Below are 21279 nucleotides of genomic sequence, written 5' to 3'. Positions count from 1 at the left end.
TACTATGGTACTACCGTACTAGTATCCGTACAGCGTACTTGAATGTCTGTAGGTATGTAAAGAAGGTTGCGGTTAAACATGTTGAGTACCTATTTATTGTCAAGTAAAAAGGAAAGTTATGTATGAGCGATGGTATGCTGATAATAATAATTGTCCTACATCTGGAATTTTAATGTGCCCTGGATATACATAGTTTAAAGTAGTTCGAACAACGCAACGGCACAACTTGCAGGACGAAGGCTCCTGTCCTGTTATTACTTATTCAACAGAACTTAATGTTTTATGAACTAAGTAGTACTTTCTTATACTCGCACGTCTAATCCATGTCTAATCACGTCTTATTTGTATTCAGTATACCTAGATATTCAACAATTTTATTTTTATCGGTCTTTATTTTATATCTATTAATTGATAAATTATTATCAGTAGGTACCGTGGTAAAATAAAAATTCCATTAAGTTCGTAAAGAAGAAGTATATTTATTCAAACTTTTTTACGAAGATTAATGCTTGATGTTCTCATACTTTCCAACCAACACTCCATATGCCTTGGCTTCGTTGGCGCAATATTAAACCCAGGAAGTCCTTTTAAAAGTTCGGGTATAGTTTCGTTGCTCGATCCAATTGCATATTGTCTAGATATCAATAAACATCTTATCTTACCATCCTTCAATGTTATCACTTCGTGTTCAAAAAATAGCGATCTATCGTCCCAATAAATTAACTGTAAATGACAAATTAATCACTTGTAACGAGATAATCCAAAGAAAAAGGAAATAAGTCCACAAAAAGAAATAAGACATAATAATGTACAAAAAAAGGAATAATTGAGAATGTAAATTGTGGAATTGTACTAGAAGGCAATGGTCAAAGCGTGGCTGTCTGTTGTAGCACTGATTTTCCGGAGTCACGATTGGAATGGCCGGCAGTGTGGTGAAAGATACAAATTTTGTAAAAGGATACAAAAACACAGGTTCAATATAATTAGTAATTACCTTAGTGTTTATTTTATAGATGGAAAAAAGGGGTACAGGATCCATAGTTAACGTCAAAGTAGATCCCTGTAAGGACTTTATACCTATTTCTTTACTTCTCTTGTAGATACCAGTCCTATCATAAAAATGATATCTGGCGAAATCAATTTCTCGTACCAGTCTTGCTATCCGTATACTCTTAAAGAAAATATCGCAGTCTTGAAAAGTACAAAGCCCTGTAATTGAATCTTCATTCTTTGAACCATAAGGATATTTGTAAAAATACTATCTCAAAGATATCAGCTTATGCATGGAATATGACATACTTTATACAATGAAGAAAAAAATATATGTCGAAATTCTATTTTGAAATTTTCTAAATATTATCTAGGTCATTTTCCGTTGCTTACTTGCTACATCACTTATATATGTATGATTCATTATTATTTAAGTTTATTGTGTGCGTAAATTGAATAATATCTTACCGTAGATGGTAGTAACATCATTCAAGGAGTAAACCTTTTGGTACAATCTACCACTTAGCACAGTGAACAACGTGCGTAGAAAATACCTTATGTCACATAATATGTACAAAACAAGAAAAGTACAAACTATATAGCAATAGAACATTATTTTTCTTTTATTTTTAAACGAAAATCAAGTTATGTGTTTATAGAACAATCGTCGTACATACTGAAGAATATTTAACATTGATCTTTGATCCCTACATTAACTCAACGATTATTTACCATTCCTTACTCAGTTTAAAATGACTATTCTAAATAAATAAATAATATTAACATAATATAACACCCGATTTACGTACCTACCTTGTTCATTGCATAGTTTATTTTATATTAAACGGACATTTACATACCTATTTAAACTTTATCAGACACGCATGTGTCTGCTTTGCAAATATCTACTTTTTTATAGCTTCTATTAATTGCACGATTTGATTGCAAATATGTGGAACTCTTATCTTCACAGTTAACACTGCTGAATTTTGTTTACTTTCAAAGAAAAATTCACAGATCTACATTATTCCAATAGCTCTGAGTAGAGGCTATTTATAGTCTCATTTGACGTGATCAAAAAGTGTTTGCTTGTTTTGTAATCTTATAAAAAAAGATTGTGGAAAAATACAAAATGTGTTATTTAGTGCATTTAAAAATCTGACCTCATACCAAACAGGAAACGTACTTGCTTGTAAAAAAAACATTCACAAGTTAAGGGAAAAAATTCCCTTAACTTGTGATTCATGTTTTTTTCTTTGATAAGAAAAACAAGTTATCAGAACATGGTGACATGAAATAAATACAACAGCATCAAGTTGTCTTCATTTGCAGTATGACCACGGATTTGTTTCTGTCAACCGTAATAGCTAGCGGCAATGAGACAATAAACACCCTTTGTTTACTTATCTATTTATTTCGACCTCAAAATTAATAGATAGAGACACACTCAACAGATAGAGATTTAGAAACTCAAAATTATTATATTTGCTAGATTTGTACCCAATAATGTTATTTATTTAGGTACAATTTATTATGGATTACCTAACTACGTAGACTATAGCATTTTTATTAAATCTAAAGGTACTTCAAAATAAAATAACAGTAAGCCATTAAATAATTCATTTATTCTAATAAAAGTAAACATAAACATTACATAATACAAAATATAATAATACTTATCTACAAAATAAAACTTACTCATTCTATGAATCAGTGAACAAGTTGTCAAGTCTATTAATTTTGAAGAAACATCAAACAAGCATCATAAGTAGTGCGCGAATAAATGTTACGTTATTGTTCTGAAATTCTCACGAAATCAGAGGCAGCGACTTAGATAAATTATTAATTCTATGTTTTGTATAATACTTTAATTAATGATTGTCTGACACCCAAGTAAAACAGTATTTATTTGATACGAGGTTTGAATTCACAGATTAAAAAACATATTTTCGCAAACATTAATTTAGAATGAGGCTTTAATGGTGGCCATTACATTGACGACAATCAGGAGAGCATGGGTTGCAAGGAGGTGGTGGTGCGTGTGGATGCTGCAATGGAAGTAGTAATGGCGCTGATAGTGTTGGCAAAGCTGGTAGTGGGACCAACCAATCGGAACCACAAACTCGTCCCATCACTAGCGCGGACATTAGTGGAGCTCTGGGACCTACTGGTCGGAAAGCTGACCACCGCGACGGTTCTTCAGGATTTGAGAGCGATACATCGTAACTCAAAGGATTGGGACTACTCTTTGGTGTGGATTTGTCTCTTGAGTCCTGTAAACGTAACAATCGTTAATGTTCAAATTTTAAGGTGAAATATTGAAGCAACAATTTATTGGTCTATTCATATTTAATGATTAAGTTAAATAAACAGATTCCCTTGAACCATGTGTATGTTTAACCTTGAATTCATTAGCAAATTATGAATCGATGATTTATGTACCTACCTATTTACTTACGTCATAACCAGTGGAGAAAAAACTAAGTGATCAAGGTGTACTTATATAATATTATTATAACTATACGTATGATTTTTATTTTTTACCATAGAAAATTATTAGTAAAATACCCTTACCTGAACTGCATTGCAATGTTCAACAGCTCGCAAGAGGTCATGGTTGCAGCGCCTGAGCACCAATTCCAATACAGAGCGCTTTTTACCAGGAAATAGTTTCCTTAACATCTCTAATCCTGCTGTACTAACAGGATTTGTATCTGCACAATCGTCATTCGAGGCACTATATGAATAGAAATTAAATTCGAATTAGATCTATGACTCAAAACAAATCTACCTACTTAATTGGGCTAACTAACTAACAATTAACAAATATATTAGTATTTTTACATTAATTGATTATTTCATTAATTTCACATTAAGTGGTAGAAACAGTACTGGTAATGAATTGCTCTATTTGTTTGAAACCTTTGCTTTTTAATTACGGTATATTATATTATTATAAGGTATATTATCCGTGTGACTGTGTCACTTGTAAAAGTGATGCAAGATTCACTTTTAACTCAACTCAACTCAAACATTTATTTTTATTCAATTAGACTTCTAGAAGCACTTTTGAAACGTCATTACATATTTTAAAATTTACCACCATTCATCTAATTCTTGCAATAATGATATAAAAAAAAATATCAACTATTATTTTTATTTTTTACCATAAAGTAGTTAAAATGTTATAGTACCATGGTCGTATAGCCGTAGAACTGTGACCAGTAGAGTCTGGAGATGTACAGCAATCGGGTAGAGAATCGCTCGTTTCGCTATCAATGTGGATTGGCTAAAAATTATAATCATTTAATTAATAGGATAATATTATATAGTAAACATAATTTATCAATTTGATTATTTACTTGTGTAATACAAAACATCTCAAAGCTATTCTATACACAACTTATTTATATACCTCACAGTATTTTTCACAGCCCTATATTTTCTTCAAACACGATATTTATTCTGAATAATGATAGGAAATCATAAAAAGCTTCTTTTAATTTGAATTTGAAGCTTGTTTTAATTTGAAAAAAAACCGATATAACTAAGATAGAGAAAAACTCCTGGGTCAAAAAAAAGACGGGTTGCACTCCGGGAGTGCCGGCAGAAGTGAAAACTTGATTATTAACGTTGAGCATGTTTGATATCCATCCACAATCCATCCGTCTTACGCTTTTTCGATCAGGTCACGTGTCCTGACCCGAGTTTAAGATTTTATACCCAACGCCGCTAAAGAAGTTTTCACTTCAAAAACTAACGTAGAAGTTGAAAAATCGACTTGTATTAGAAATACAACTTACAGTGTGATCTTCAGCTGCGGAATCACGTTCAGGGCCAGGGCTTTGGCACGGCCCTGTCACTCGCATGCCATATATCCGACCGGGAGGTAAGCTTTCCAAAGATGTCCCGCTTTCAACTGAAGCCAGGTGTAGGGCTATCTTATCTTCAGCGGCCTGTTGTCTTTTCAATGCTACCTGTTTTATGAAAATAAATATATATAGAGAACTCTTTATAATAATTATGAATTGATGAAAAACTGTTGCTGAAGAATAATAAGATTTCATTTGTATTCATATTTGATAAATGACACTATTCACTTTTCCTCCATTAATATTAATTTATATAAAGTAGAGCATTATTTAATAATGGGAATATGTAGCCGCAGAAAACACAAATTGAATTTTATCTAAACTTGGTTAAATTCGTTAATCGTTATTAAGATTTAAGACCATCATTCATCTAATAAATTTTTAATTAATTTAAGTTTTATTGTAGAAATAAGAGACGTACTTTAGCTTGCGTACAAAGTACAAATCCTTTAAAATGAATACCAACTCATAAAATTAAACTAAAATAACATCAACGATGCGCCACGTCAAAGTATAAACGAGGACGGGTAATTTGATATAAAAGTAAATTAATTTATCGGAAAATCAATGATAAACAGACAATGTTTATGTTTGGTAAGCGGTCACCCAGGGGAAATAGTACGGGATAGCCGACAGGCGATCACACCCGGAGCGTTTCTCGCCTCATTGATAACAAAAACAAAATCTGATCCCTACAAATTGAATAACGGGATTTGCGACTGGAATAAGTAATGGAATGTTTGTATAGAATCTCTTTATTTTGAAGAAAACCTAGTTATTGGGCTACCATGAAAATAAGAGTTTAGAAGATTCCTACGTAAAGAAAGAAAATAAAGTGCAATAAAGAGGTACAGGACAAAATACATAGTCTAATTTTATTTTATAAAAAATTTGACATACTAGTTTTTTTCTTAATCCAAAAGCTAGACTGTACTTTTACATGGTATTCCATTCTTGAACATGGGTAGTGGGTACACTTTAAAAAAAAGTTTCAAGAATTAATTAAAGCAAACTCGAAATGCCGCACGAAAGTGGTGGGACATCGACAGCGATGCATTACTGTACAAACCGATCGATGTTTCATCCGGCGTCTTCTGTAAACATGTGCCACTTGTTCAAATAAACCCAGCGCCGCATTAGCTGATCTCGATTTCACTACATTAAAACACATTAACGCCTTCACGTCGCGTGTTATTTCTGAATTAGGCAGGTATTGATATCACAACAAACTTAGAATATTACTTGCGTCTCGCATTCCACTTTTTACTCGAAAAAGACACATGCTAGATAATTGGCATGAATATGATGTATATGATAGCAATTTTTCTATCAAAACCTACTGAATCTTCTTTTAGAAAATGCGAAATTACAAAAACATCATTGCGTCGACTGGATAATTTGATGAAACACAAAAGGAAATCGTGGCCTAGTAATCTACTTATCTAATTTTTGAAATGATATTACGTGCCAATTTCGAAGATACAATGAAATGAAAAACGTTTCATTTTTCACCACTATTAAATGTTGGATATTCAGCTCTAGCTATTATATTGGAACCTAAGCGATGTTTTTATGTTTATCAACAAAATTATAAACTAGGTAAGTAGGAATATTGTATTTTACTTACTTTTTAACAAATGAGGGAAAATATTTTTAAATCATAAACAAAACATACCTACCTTTGAACTATGAAACTAGAATTGAAAGGGTAGCCTTGTATTTCTATGGTTTCGTTTTTCGAAAAGGTGGCTATATCGAAAAGATATAACAAAATTGTCTTTAGGTGTTATTTTATTAGATTTTAGGCAAATATTTATTAGGTCTTCATCGTATATTACTGAGTTCAGAATTTATGAATTCAAGTACCTAAGTAGTAATTTTTAAAACCGAGTTTATGGTTTAGAACACGGTTAGGTTTAGAATATTCTTGATCAATTAACAATGAGTGAAAAATCTATGTCATATAGGTACTTAATAATCTTCTATAGTAATATTCGTACCTAAAAATGAATCGCAAAATGTGTTGGTAAGCGCATAACTCGAGAACGGCTGCCAATTTCGTTAATTTTTTTTATAATTAGGATTGTTGGTTGAAAAAGGAACAATGAAGCAATAAATTGACTTTGGTACCTATAGGTTGTAAGTGCTCACTCCTGGTCTTAATTCTTATTCTAACCCAGTAAAAGCATACATTTCATTTGATTTGATGGTTTCCCTACCTACACATAATCAAAGTTCCATGGGTTTCCCGTTAAATATTCTCAATTTGATTGCTGGAATTTAATTTAATTAATGATTAACAAATAACTTTACCTGAGCTGCCATTATCCTTTGTCGTTCCTTGATAAGTCCACATTTGGGGCACTGGCAGTTTCTATACGCGCAAGCTTTTTTATGTCCCCGCAAACTAGATATCAGCCCGTGGTTACGGCACCTAGCGCACTTTGGTACTCTTGCTCTGCCGCCGTTCATCATTTCTTTTAGAAAATGTTCTTATTCTAAAATGACATATTGTATTTTATCTACTTATACCTACCTATATGTGTTTAAATAATTAACTTCAGACTATTTTGCTTTTTTGCTACTAATTACTGTTTAGGTACCTAGTACCTACAGATGATTTTTGTAGGTAGGTATGTATAGGTACTGTAACTAAAGGGCACTGGGCAGCTTAACTACTAATAATAATAGTTTATTAATTTATTTGAATATAAAAATACATACCTACCTTACTAGGTACTTGCCTAGGTATCTATATGATATATTTTTCTGTAAAAACTAAATTCTTTTAAAAATTAAAAATTAAATTTTACAAAATGTAAGGAAAAGTGTAAAGCTTATCATCACAAAAACATCTCATTTTAGAAATTTCCACTTACCTATATCTTGAAAAAAAAACACTTATTATTTTTGATACACTACCACTAAATGATAATATATCTTATAATACGAACTAAAATATCTTTCAATATAATAATCACTTTATCACGTCCACAAATATCAACTCAACCGCCCACATAATAATCCACCCTGAAACTAATACCGGGAAGCTGAGTGTTTTTCACGAAACAATGCGATAGGCGTTGCTACCAGTAAAATGTTACAAAACGGTTCTCGTGGAAAGCGACTCTATATTCAGTAATCCAGGGTACAGTGTCGAAAATCTTCCCCCAGCATCCTGCAGATTTCTATCCGCCCTCGCATGAGATGTGACCAATAAGAAACGGACTTTTTAACGATTGGTTACATCTCCCGGCTAGAAAAACAAAAGATTCTATTGACATATGTTTCATTTGGATAAGCTACAATATATACTTATATCTAGATTTATAGATTTCAGACTAATGGAAGATAATATACAGGTATTTATTATGTTATATAGGGGTTCTATATAGGTAACAACTGTGTAGACTGTATAGAGCTTTATGGATTAAGTATTGCGGCGTTTTGGCTTTAAAAATATTGGGATAGTCTGAGTGCAGTTGTTTTAATAAAAGAATTAGGTACACTCAGACAATGTTTATATTATGTTAACAATATGTGAACCTTCCTGTAATATAGCCATGTTTAATGCAATATTTTTTTTAATTACAGGATATAGAGTCTACGAAGCAATGTTATAGCGTGCTTACGAGGGCCCCGTATAAAATTTGTTTTCGGGCCCATACGGTTTTTAAGACCAATATCGAAATATGTATGTATATATTTTTATAACTCACGTTACAGGGTGTCCGTAGCATGGCCCTGTGCCCCTGTATAATTGACACGGCCGCGGCGGTAGCTACGCCCCTGCTACGAAGAATAGACTCGGAGATAATCGTAAATGTAGATGATATTAGTACTTACATAACTAAGTATAATTATTCCTAAATAGTTATTTTTATGATCTTCATCTGGTTTCAACTAAAGGGTTGGTTCACTGTTAGCTTTAATATTATGTTCGTTTCAGATGACAGGTAGACCGAACTCTCAGTGGAGTTTCGTTTGCAAAAATCGCGGACCTAAATCTGACTTCTGATATATATTGTATAGATCCCAGACATCCTATAGACAGATGTTGCCAACCAGTTTTGTGGTCCCCCTGCCCGCACCCCGGTAATTAAATATGGCATACAAAGAAAAAAATAAAAATTTCCAAAACATGCCGTGTGGGGTATCAAATGAAAGAGCTTATTGAGTAGATCACGAATATATAGCATACTATATACATTTCTTACACTTTCTCTAAGATTTTTTAGAAAATTTACGAAAATGGTCCATTTTTGAGTTAACTTTAAACCACTATAGATTGAAAACTCATGAATATATTTTTTAAATTATTATTTTAAATAATTAACAATAGTCCATTGTTTACGATTCAATATTTCGTACAGTGAAATAGTTGCATGGGGGAGTGGGGGGAGCATTCAAAGATGGCGAGTATATTTTCAAGTTCATATAGTATATAGTTATTTTCATCAAATCCACCACATAGCTCACTTATATTATATTACGAACTATTGAATCATAAACAATGGACTATTGTTAATTATTTAAAATAAAAATTTAAAAAATATATTCATGAGTTTTCAATCTATAGTGGTTTAAAGTTAACTCAAAAATGGACCATTTTCGTAAATTTTCTAAAAAATCTTAGAGAAAGTGTAAGAAATGTATATAGTATGCTATATATTCGTGATCTACTCAATAAGCTCTTTCATTTGATACCCCACACAGCATGTTTTGGGAATTTTTATTTTTTTCTTTGTATGCCATATTTAATTACCCGGGTGCGGGCAGGGGGACCACAAAACTGGTTGGCAACATCTGTCTATAGGATGTCTGGGATCTATACAATATATATCAGAAGTCAGATTTGGGTCCGCGATTTTTGCAAACGAACATCTCCTTGGAGCCTGCTCTAAGGGTGCTTCAAGTTTTAATACAAACGTTTTTTTTTATACCTATTAGATATCTATATAAAATGGGTATTTATTTATTACAATTTCTGCGTGGAGTGTAGGTAAACATGCAAGAGGAGGCAAATGAGTTTGATCGCCCGATGATAATCCTACGACTAATATCGCAACAACTGGCCCTTGCACATTTGCAACTGCAACTGTCCTTAAACATTTTCAGAAATAAAAAAACAGTACCTAACTGTTCCAATACAATTTTACTTTAATACAATATAATTCATTCACAAACATATTTTAATACTTGCCGCTCGCCCTATCTCCGGCCGGCTTTCTCAGGTTTTTCTGATTCGCGTTTTGATATGTATTTTTAAGTAGGTAGGTACCTAGTTATTGAAATAAAAATCTATTTGCCTTATATTTTATTTAATTAACCTTTTTATAAAATTATCATACTTAAATTTATATTTTTAATAATTATTTAGTTAGTTATTATAAATACACACACCGGCACAATTAGCGGAACAGAAACCGATGCGCGAGAACATCGCCTGGGATTTGAACGAATGGCAGCAGGTTCTCTTTACTGATGAGTGCAGAGTTCTTTTAAAACAGATCGATGGGCGAATATGGAGACGCAAAGGAGAACGCCACATACAGTCTAATTTTGAACACACGGTGGCTTCTGGTGGCGGCTCGATTATGGTTTCGGGAGGGATATGTTTGGGAGCTCGCACGGAGTTAGTGATAGTCACAGGAGGGACCATGACAGCAGATCGATACATCAGAGACATTTTAGAAGAACATGTTGTACCATTTGCCCCATTTATTGGTGACGACTTTATTCTAATGCAAGATAATGCTCGTGCTCATAGTGCACAATCGGTACAGGCATATCTGAGCCACGTAGGCATACCGGTGATGCAGTGGCCAGCAAATTCCCCCGATATAAATCCGATAGAGCATGTCTGGGACTTGCTAAAAAGAAGAGTTAAATCCAGAATGCCACCCCCCAACAATCTGAATGAACTTGGAAACGCATTACTTGAGCATTGGGAGCGGTTGCCTCAAGAAATCATCGATAACATAATCTGTAGCATGCCCAGACGAATGGAAACCGTAATCAGAGCAAGAGGGGGAAACACTCGTTATTAATTTTGCTTAAATTTTATTGTTAAATCATCTTTTTTTATTTTTTGTGATGGTTGATAATCATCTGAAAATTTCACTTATTTCAAATTTCTTTATTTTTCAATAAAAAATAACGAAGACTTTTCAAAGTCGTTGTTAAAAGATGTTAATCAATTTGTTATTTTGTGTCTAATTACATTTTCGTCAAATATATGCGTTATTATCTCATAGTCTCACTTTTTTTTCTGTTCCGCTAATTGTGCCGGTGTGTATAGTTTTGCAAAACCAAAAAATGGATATCTCATTATTTATGATACATTTACAATGCCATTAAAAGCTTAAAAATTGGTACGAAATCTTACAACGCGGCAAGCAAAGAAACTGTAACCTCCTGATGATCATCTTACAATATCACAAGTTTAGGGACATTTTACAAAATTCTCTCAAATTCTTAAAATTATTTTTTCAGTGTTGGCCAAAAATTTTAAGATACAGCCAAACCTATACTGTATGAAATGCTTGTTTGTTATTTAAATGTGGTGAGTACCTATAATAATAATAATTAAGCTAGTTAGGAGTGAAATAAAAAGCAACCTTTTTTTTCATAGTTTATTTTTGTTCACAATAATAATGCTTTAATACATTGGCTACAATGCTTTTACAAAAAATCAGCATTTCATCAATTAAAAGTTATTTAAGATAGATACCAATTTTTCTAATTTTTCAAGGCATTCAACCTTGTGGTAACAGGAGCATGGCAGATTGTGAACCAAATTACAGCTCTGTGTTCTATGTTTCTCATTATAGTACTCAATATGACATAGTCAACTTATTCAATTAGCCATTTAAAAAAAGTAAAAAAAACTGTGTCCCACATTATCACACAACTTTTGAAAAAATACTTGAATTTAAAATGCTTTAAAATATACATGTTATATTAATACATGCCTATCATCTATACCCATTATTATTCTATACAATCTTAAACTTAACCTTTAAAAAAAGGAACTGTTATTTTAACAGTATTAACTATTAACTATAATTACTACTAAGCTTCCACTTTACAAATCGTTAGTTATAAACAAACAAACATCGAAAAAAAAACTAAATTCGGAACTGTCATTTACTTTTCTTCTTTTCATGTTGCTTGGCCGCTTTCTTCTTCATAATTTGGATCCGCTTATCAGCTGATACAATATTAATATTTGGTGTAACAACTTTTGATGGTGGGGAAGACGCTGTAGTAGTTGCAGTAATCTTAACAGGAGTTGTAGGTTCAGATATAATGGTAGGAGATTTTGGCTTTGTAGTGTATGTTGTGGAATATGTCTGTGAAGACAGGCATGTAGCACATTGCCAACCAGAGCTCATGTCATTGTCACTAATAACTGGCTTGTGGCAATCCTGAAATAGAATACAATCAAATATGTAGATAAGAAATCCATTAATTTGTCAAATAAGAGGTTTTATTAGGTTAAGTTCAAAGAACATGTGATCAGCTAAAATCTGATAAAAAATAATATTAATATCATCAATGTAGATGACATTGTGTATTGTAATTTGTTTGACAAATAAAGATGATAAAACGGTACATATAATTTACCTGGTGATACAGGGCATGACAAGCATCACACTCAACCAAGCGATTACCAGCTTGTACAGCTATCTGTCTACACACAACACAGGTCAAATCTTCTTGTAAGAAGTCAAATGCTAACTCTCCGTCCATAACAGAATCATCATCATTATCTCTTTCAGGAATCTGTATTTGCTGAGGACTTTGTTGAGGAATCGGTATTGTCTTTGAACTACTAGATCCCTTATCGCTTTTATGTTTAGACCGCGATGGAGACGCTGTTTTTTCTTCGTTTAGATATTTTTTCGGTAGTACGTTTCCAAGGGTTTTAGAATTTCCGTAGGTTTGACGAATCATATCATCTAAGGTTAAACGCAATTGCTCTGTCGAGTCAGATGCATTTGAATGCAAATATTTAAGGCATAATTTTATGGCAGGATCCAAATCTATTGAAGTCATTTTGTGATGAATTGAAACTGTTGGCACAGAATACTTTATATTAGTTAATAGTAGCTAACGCTACTGTTGGTTCTTGCTTGAGATGAACAACTCACAGAACAACTGATACCAACAACTGATAGGTATAACCTGTTATTAATTACTTCAGTGTTAAAAATTCAACAATATAAATTATGAATTATTATGGTCGGAGCGGAGTTAATTCAATTCAATTCAATTCGTGCATTATTGTAAATGTGTGACAGATTTTTGGTCAGACGTTTTGGTTTTTGTTGACATTTGTCGGCACTCGGCTGTCAAGTGTCAAGTGTCAGCCATGTGAAAAGCAGAGTTTGACAGTCACAGATACAGAACGTGTCTTTTTTGCGATATAATATATAATATTATATAATATATCAATAAAATAAGGCAATATTATTGCCTTTTCATCCGAGACATCTACATGTAGCTTAGATCATTAAGTAATGGATGGAGTACGCTGGCAAATGTTCTAACTAAACTTTCTGCTGATTTTGGTGCGGGGAGGGCACGGGGAGGGCAACTCACACTATTGAAACACAATCACACATTCACAAAAATAATTTGTGTCACGAAAGTCGTAAAAATTTACGACCTATTAAGCGACGAGTTTTTAAATTCAACTCTATCCCTAAGTTCATAAAGATTAAATTTGTATTTCATTCCAAGTTGTCTCGTGGGGAGTGTGGTTCAGTATCGCGTTCTAAATTCAACTTTATAACTTAGACCATAAAGATTAAATTTGTATTTCTTTAAAAGATAGTCTCGTAAGGAATGCGGTTCATTATCGCGTTTTAAATTCAACTTTCTCTCTTAGTTCATAAAGATTAAATTTGTATATTTTCTTTCCATGATAGTCTCGTCTCTTTCTCTCTCGAAACATGACTCGATTATTTGTCTTGATCATATCGCTAAACGATACATCGACGATTATTAGAAATTGCATTTAATTAGAAATGTACGTTAAAAAATAAAAAAATATACACAAATTAAAGGTTATTCCATCTTTTTTAATATTCGACATGTTTGAATTGCTTCTGCAAGACTTGACAGTGCAAAACGGCATTTTTAGCGGAGCACTCGCAGACGTCCTTTCGATGTTTTACGAATACGCAGAGTGTTTGTAATCGATTACGCAAGTAGTTTTTATGAAAGCATAAGATCTTTCGATTCGAATAATCTTGTACCTCAGCAAAAGGGGAAACGCCTGCGAGTGTTATCCATTACTTAATGATCTAAGTACATGTAGGCAGGTACTATCTATAAAATTATGACCACAGATTATGACCGATTTTTCACATCTACCAGGCGTCCCGTGACGGCCCAACTTTTTTAGAACTCGGTGTTTATGTTTATCCCTCAATGAAATTTTAAGTCATTAAATAAAATTTAGGACTTTTGAAGTGAAAATCTGTAGGCGTAGTTTCACTACTGACTTTTTCAATCCAAAATATTTAAACATTCGGTGTGTACAAACCTTAAATTAAAGTGTCAATGTCAACTGTCAGAGAGTAATGCATGTTTTCAATGCTTCAACAGCTCACAGCTGTTGAAAATTTAAATTCGTATTTTATATTGAAAACGGTTTCGTAGTTGTAAAATACATATTTTCAAACTTTGAAACTTAATTTTTAAATGAAAATTATATTTCTATACCTCAAGGTACACTCCACAAAAGTATTAAGACAACTTAATAATGTTGAAATCATTTATTTTCTTATGTTTAATTCTTGGTGCACAACAATGTTCCTCTCAAATGGGACCAGATCCTTGGGATGAAGTAAATAACCAGATAAACATAAATGAAGACAATCTTCCCCCAGATCTAAGATTGCCGAAAAAGGTAATAAAAATTAAAACGGACTCTAACCAAGGAATGAGTGATTGGTTTTACAAACGTTTGTTGACAATAATCCTGAAAGGCGGGCAAAAGAAGGCAAGTATGCTATAAACACCCATATAGTGGCTTTAAATGTAATGTTAAAATCTATTTATCCCTTGAACTTCCTTATTTCTAGGAAAATGACGACAGTACAATAGATATATCTTTACAAATGAAATATAGCCAAGAACAATTGAACATTCTTGATGAATACATAACATCAAGTAATGCTATCTCAGAAGAAATGTTCCGGAGATCAATTGCATATGTAGAGGAATCTATATACAAACCTTCAATTACTGAAAAAATTGCAATGGCCTGGAGTGAATATGTCTACACATATTTTGTAGAGTATAAGGTAAAGATTCCCTTTTATGAATAAAAAAAAGATGTTTGGCACTCTGAGACTGCCGGGGTAAAGCTATTGCATTGCTTAAATAATTTGGAAAATCCAAAAGTGCACGCCTCATAATTTTTTTTTTAATAAATATTTATTAATTATTATTTTTGTTTATTTAATAACAATTAAACCACATCGAATCAGACCCTGAAAAATGAAAGGGTTCTATTCCTGAGCATACTCAAGCGTAAGAGAAAAAAAAAGACTCGATTAGTAAAGTATTTCGGTCGCTATCGTGTTAACAAGAAAAAGGATCCGCACATACAGACACACGGACGTCCAAGACAGAACTTTTTGAAACTGTTTTTTAACTAGTTTAAATAACAAAAATGACATCAAAAATATCATGAACGTTAAAAATAGTGTTTTTTCTTAATATGTGTGTGTATGTATTATCTTACAAGTGCAATGTATGATACATAAAGACATTTTAAGTTTGAAAAATCAGATGTTTTGCGCGAAGTGACAGTAGTACCCACCTCAACGCTTCGCTTATGAGGCGTGCAAAAGTATCCCTGCTGTGCCGGTTGGAGTGGGGGGTGTTAGGTTATTTTCGTTACGGAATTTCTGGATTCGCTCTCCACACTTAATGCCCGCGATAGAAACTATGTGAGAGCTTGAAAATATAAAAATAACAGTTCTTTCCAAGTAATCAATACAAACCAAACTTTAATTTCCTTTTTATCAGCTTCACCTGTATGTTTGTATGTTTGTAACCGACTTCTTTGGGCGCGATTTTGACCCACTTTAAACGGCCAGATTTTGTAGATTTATTGAGGACCGATGACAATACACTAATTTGATAAAATTATTCCATTTTTTAGTTCGGTTTCTATAAAAAGCGTGTTTTTTGGTTTTTTTTAACTAGGTATTATTATTTAACAATTATCATTGTTAATGATTTCAGGATTATCTCACATGGGGTTTCAGTATTCTTGCGTGTGTAGCAAGTACATTTTGGTTGTGGCGTTACATATCCTACAGACACATATTAATATGTCTAGGTGTTGCGCTGTACCTATATGAAGCTTTCATTTCGTATAAAGTAAGTATTTATAACAAAAATATTTCCAATTTTTTGCAACTTTTTCCATTATTATCAGCCAATGACAAATTATGGTCAGAATGATATGATTCATAAGTAGAGTTTGCGAAGCCTTACCCTATATAATGGCAATTAAAACTAGACTAATGAATTAATAATTAATGTAAATATTTAAAAAGATAACTGCAGTAGTAATAAATTTAATATCTTGAGACTTGAAGACAAAGAAGTCCTTGGACTAAATTTCTTTGCCATCAACCTTGTGCCCACTCATACACCCTTTTCATTAGTCAACCATTGAATGGAGATTTATTTTATTGTCAATAACGAAAATAAACTGATTTTATTTTTATGTTAAAGTGTGCTATAAATAATGCTAGTTATTTTATCAAACTACTAGCGGTCCGCCCGGTTGCGCCCGTGGTACATATTTCGCAATAAAAGGTATAGGCCTATGTTCTTTCTCAGGGTCTAAAGATTGTCTGTGCCAAATTTCATCAAAATCGGTCCAGTAGTTTATGCGTGAAAACCATACATACATACATAATTACAAACCTTTCCTCTTTATAATATTAGTATAGATAACTAACATTTGTTTCTGGTCATAGGAAGCAGAAAAAGAAGAAGTAACAAGGTTTTTATCAGCTGTAAATGCATGCAAATGGTACTTTTGGACGTCAAACTGTGAAGTTACACCACCAGACCCACTTATAATGTTGAAACATATGAATCCTTTGAAAATAGGCATCAGAATGTTTACAACCATTATATCTGAACCCATGATTACGATTAGTGCCACTGTGAACACTATGCTTAATGGGATCACAGGTAATAGCTAATTGGCAATACATTTATTAAATAATTTATTGAAGTGAAACTTCTTTAGGCGCCCTGGAAGTAAAATTTCAAGGTCCCGTCATGGCTATACCGTCACGCCATGGAGAAAGGCGGCGATTTTCGTATCTTTGAATCTTGCCAATGAAGTTTCACTTTTGGCACGTGTGCTTGGCACACACACTTTTTTTTATGCAACTATGGTCATTTTATAATAATACTTGTATTTTGTTTCAGCTGATCTAATGTACCCATTCAACAAGATTGTACAAGGAATTCTCCTTCTAGTTTTTAATGCCCTACTCATAATGTTGCTAGTTAGTATTATTTTCAACTTCATACTGAACATACCATTTCAACTAAACTTCTTTAACATATTGAGTATTGTGTTACCCAAGCGCTATAGGACTGTTGAAAGACCCGTGGAAAGAAATCCAACTATAGAAGGCGATAGAATAAGTGGCGAAACATTAAACAGGTTTTTGGATTTGTGTAACAAAGCCTTAAATGCCACACAATCAAATAGTACACATAGTCATAATTTGGCCATAACAAATTCAGGGCATAGCTCTATACGAAGATCGGCCAGTACTGGTAGATTACAAAGCTTACCTTCAAATATTAATAACAGTAACGCTAAGAATAACGAAAGTCTCTCTAAAAAAACAAGACATAATGGAAGTGGCGATGCATGAAATGCTTCATTGTAAAATTATTTTCTACAAGTGTCTTGAAAAAATTGTGTGTAAAAATTATTTAAATAATAAGAATGGTGCTTCTTATATTTGACTAATAGTGCACCTACTGATATTCACATTAATAATATTACTTGAAATGTTAAGCAAAAAAGCAGCACAACCATCATGTTTTCGAATAGATTGCTATTGGTCATGGACGTATAAAAAAAGACGGACGGTATATCGCCTAAACATTGAGTGAAGCCTAGTAATGGCGGCGAAACATCCATGTGTGTGTGCCATGTTGCCATGGCAACAGCTGTCCTGATGACAATGGCGGCTGTATTTTTTTCTATAAATTTTGCCGTAATAATTTTGTCATTAAAACATAAAAGAAATAACTTGCTTCCCTGTGGAATGTAATCCCTTGTGTTTTGTTATTTAAAATTGTACTGTTGCGACACCATTTAACCACGCAAGACGGCATTTTAAATATTTTTTGTGAAACAGTGACGCAGTTAATCAGTCGGTAGTTCACGACGTAATGGCGGCCGACTAGCTTACTATGGTGAGAGTGTGTGCGTGTTTATTGTCTTTACACGATCGCTAGCTTACTATGGTGGCTTCACGTTGTTTGTTCGTAATACGGCGTCCGTCTTTTTTTATACGTCCATGCTATTGGTATTAAAAATCTTCCTATCTCATTAACTGGGATATTAGTTATTTATTGTCATGTACAAATTTTGCACAAGATATTGTGGTGAGGTAATCATGTATATGTCGCAGTCATCTGGTTGAATCTGGTATTCAGACTAGCACATTCATTGAGTGACGACGTAATTTTAAAGCGCCATATTTTCATTAAATATAAATAGGCAAACTAAAACAAAATTTATGATATTTTAGTATAAAATAATTGTGGTAACTTTGCACAACGCACAGCTTTGTTTATAATTTATTGTCTAGGTGTAAAAATTTGATGTAATGAATTATGTTTTTATAAACTGTACTTAACTGTGATATTATGCGCTTCATTAATTATTAATCATGTTTATGTGTAAGGATTTTGTAAATAAATAAACAGCAAAATATTTCATATTTTATTTCGTGATGCCTTATTGAGAAAGTGTTACAAGATAAATTAAAAAATATAATAATTTAATTGAAATCTTCGTTTCGGATACAAGAAGCAGAATTTTTTATAAAAGATACAACTGTATCTAGGGACGAAGCAAATTCTAATCTTATATTCTATGCTATTGGTCAACAAACATTCGCAACCTCATAATAAATAACATTTTAACAAAATATGTACAACATCACTTCGAGTGCACAGAGACCCCTAACTGTCGCACGTTGCCAAGGTGTTGCCAAGCTTCGACCGCTTCCCCGAGGCGCCTACTTCCACCTACTCTACATCTAAGGATCTACCGCAGTATCGTCTACACTCGCAATTTTATGGATCACGCTAAATATACAAATATGAATAAATTTTAATTATTGTTATCGAATTGTTTTGAATCCACAATTTACATGTGAGTTAATAATAATTTTATTAAAATTAAAATCTTACAATGCTTTTTTAAAATCACAGTAAAAATAGTGAAATTAGGACTCAAATTATATTTATAGTTAAGTTTTACTTGATGTATCAGCTCATTGAGTTCCACTCCGCATAAACGCAACAAAAAAGAAAATATATAGCTAACAACTTAGCATTGCTATGTGCATGTGCCATATCATTTACAGAATATTAAAATTAGACATCACCAAACAAGAAAAATATTTATACTTTACCACCAATCATACGCCAAAGATTTGTAGAAGAAATGTATAAGTATGTATAATAAATTCATAATGAAAAAATAAAAACAAATTTCGCCATTAATTCTAATTTAAAGCTTCGAATGAATTTTATCAAACCGAACTGAAGATATCTCAACTAGTGTAAATATTATGTTCTATCCATTGAGCTATTATTACTACGTATAGAGAAGACACCACGAACAAAATCTGTGCTCCAAGCGTGCGGGGCGGCTAGTGAGTCATAGATTAAGCGATGTCATCGACTCACCGCTATAGAGGCGAAACTTTGTGAATATTCTGCCTATTACTTTTTCTAAATGTGTAAAATTATTATTTTCCACTATAAAAATTTACGTCATGTAATATTACTATCGAAACATCTTTCATACCCAATGCCATTTCTTGAATTTTCAGTCTATGACAGATGGCGCAAAACGGCGGCCGCCAAAAATTTTGCTCGAACCAAGTTTTAAAAATGATTATCTAGTTAATTACCGATTAAAAGTTATTTCTTTGCACTTTGCCGCATTACTTGAATTATTAGTGCAATATCGTAACACACTCGAGGGCAAATTTGATGAGTTGCATAGTTTTTTTTGCTTTAAAACAAACAAAACATGAACGCGACCATCGCGCTAAAGCGACTCAGTGCAGTGTGGCCGGTTGACCTCTGTTGAGCGAAACATAAGTGATGTAGGCGGTGTCTTCTCCATACCTACGTAGTAATAGTATCTCAATGGTTCTAACCAAAAAATTTTGTTAACCATAAATAATTACATAATTATGCCCATACAAACAATATAGAGTGAATACTACTTCTAGATTCACATTCGAATAGTAAGTACCTACGTCCTACACCTTAACGTGCTTTGGCAGTATTTCGTGTGACCTGGGTCACTCACTTGCGTGAAAATATTCGTACAAAGTACATTTGTCATGTATGGAAAAAAAATATTTCATATTTCATGGCTTCGTATTCATGCGAATGTGAGTGACCGGCAACTCAATGTTGCTACGGGACGTCCATCAACCCGTCCGATTAGGGCCCTTCTGGCCTCCTCCACTCAAGCGATAGCCCAAGCCGAGGTCCGAGATCCCCGTCAAGGGGGGACGCCCTTGTGCATGTCGCTACCAGGGTGAACCTTCAGTTCACCCCCGCGTCCGCGTTAAAATGTAGAAGCCCTTCTGGCTAACATTGACAGACACCACACAAAAAAAAAAGACGTCCATCAATCACTTGAGGTTTGAAGAAATGGTTGAAAAACATTCGTGAAATATCAAGTAGGTATTTTTTTTAAATATCAAGTATTATTTTTTAGTTTAATTCGAAAAAAAAAAGTGATATTTTAGTGTAAAACCTCAACAAATATTGCAAATTCGGAAGGGAGGAAACAAAATTCATATAGGTATTATGTGATTAATGGACGACCCTTGTCGATGTTTTAAAACAACGCTATGCGACGTTAAATTAAATAAAATATAATGTTAGAAATCATGAATGAGAATTAAAGCAATGCTCAAGTTAAGGAGTCAATTGATAGAGGAATTAAAAAAAATTGGATGTCATTTAAATATCTTTGCCTCGGAAAAATGATATATAATTCTAGAATTCTTTTTATATAAAAAGAAACATTTTATACCTCTATTTATTTTCCAGTAAACCTTTAAAGCTATAAAATATAACGAAATGACCA

General features: G+C 32.9%; 3 protein-coding genes and 1 pseudogene across 4 annotated transcripts; 1 reads left to right on the top strand and 3 right to left on the bottom strand.

Annotated features, from left to right (window-relative positions):
- Positions 1-483: 483 nt before the first annotated feature.
- Positions 484-1608, bottom strand: LOC149904570 (protein THEM6 pseudogene; annotated as a pseudogene). The gene is made up of 3 exons (XR_016457221.1): positions 1459-1608; positions 995-1209; positions 484-723 (listed from the first exon to the last, which is right to left on the bottom strand). The product of XR_016457221.1 is annotated as a protein THEM6 pseudogene (transcript).
- Positions 1609-2765: 1157 nt separating this feature from the next.
- Positions 2766-7357, bottom strand: dmrt93B (doublesex-Mab related 93B). The gene is made up of 5 exons (XM_090107539.1): positions 7176-7357; positions 4794-4967; positions 4185-4279; positions 3565-3727; positions 2766-3263 (listed from the first exon to the last, which is right to left on the bottom strand). Exons 1-5 carry the CDS (start codon positions 7335-7337, stop codon positions 2967-2969), a joined length of 891 nt encoding a protein of 296 aa, XP_089963665.1. The 5' UTR covers positions 7338-7357; the 3' UTR covers positions 2766-2966.
- Positions 7358-11424: 4067 nt separating this feature from the next.
- On the bottom strand, positions 11425-12989 carry IntS12 (integrator complex subunit 12). Its single transcript, XM_090107179.1, has 2 exons — positions 12492-12989; positions 11425-12292 (listed from the first exon to the last, which is right to left on the bottom strand). The coding sequence occupies exons 1-2, from the start codon at positions 12921-12923 to the stop codon at positions 12008-12010; spliced, it is 717 nt and encodes a 238-aa protein (XP_089963305.1). The 5' UTR covers positions 12924-12989; the 3' UTR covers positions 11425-12007.
- Positions 12990-14498: 1509 nt separating this feature from the next.
- On the top strand, positions 14499-17985 carry LOC149904567 (uncharacterized). Its single transcript, XM_090106865.1, has 5 exons — positions 14499-14877; positions 14960-15181; positions 16131-16268; positions 16877-17096; positions 17340-17985. The coding sequence occupies exons 1-5, from the start codon at positions 14638-14640 to the stop codon at positions 17795-17797; spliced, it is 1278 nt and encodes a 425-aa protein (XP_089962991.1). The 5' UTR covers positions 14499-14637; the 3' UTR covers positions 17798-17985.
- Positions 17986-21279: the final 3294 nt, after the last annotated feature.

This window comes from Colias eurytheme, chromosome 11, assembly GCF_061535395.1.
Source record: "Colias eurytheme isolate Ceu_HAF_F1 chromosome 11, ilColEury1 Martin Lab GWU primary, whole genome shotgun sequence".
NCBI lineage: Eukaryota > Metazoa > Arthropoda > Insecta > Lepidoptera > Pieridae > Colias > Colias eurytheme.
The sequence above is the reverse complement of the archived record's forward strand: the minus strand, read 5'-3'. Positions and strand labels throughout refer to the sequence as shown.

Excerpts from the sequence above, each read along its gene's own strand:
- dmrt93B (XM_090107539.1), bottom strand. The coding sequence starts at position 7,337 with ATGATGAACGGCGGCAGAGCAAGAGTACCAAAGTGCGCTAGGTGCCGT. Across the intron at positions 4,280-4,793 it reads CCGCAGCTGAAGATCACACT|CCAATCCACATTGATAGCGA; the intron begins GTAAGTTGTATT and ends TATAATTTTTAG. Across the intron at positions 3,264-3,564 it reads AACATTGCAATGCAGTTCAG|GACTCAAGAGACAAATCCAC; the intron begins GTAAGGGTATTT and ends TTACGTTTACAG.
- LOC149904567 (XM_090106865.1), top strand. The coding sequence starts at position 14,638 with ATGTTGAAATCATTTATTTTCTTATGTTTAATTCTTGGTGCACAACAA. Across the intron at positions 14,878-14,959 it reads TGAAAGGCGGGCAAAAGAAG|GAAAATGACGACAGTACAAT; the intron begins GCAAGTATGCTA and ends CCTTATTTCTAG. Across the intron at positions 16,269-16,876 it reads AAGCTTTCATTTCGTATAAA|GAAGCAGAAAAAGAAGAAGT; the intron begins GTAAGTATTTAT and ends TTCTGGTCATAG.
- IntS12 (XM_090107179.1), bottom strand. The coding sequence starts at position 12,923 with ATGACTTCAATAGATTTGGATCCTGCCATAAAATTATGCCTTAAATAT. Across the intron at positions 12,293-12,491 it reads GTCATGCCCTGTATCACCAG|GATTGCCACAAGCCAGTTAT; the intron begins GTAAATTATATG and ends ATTCTATTTCAG.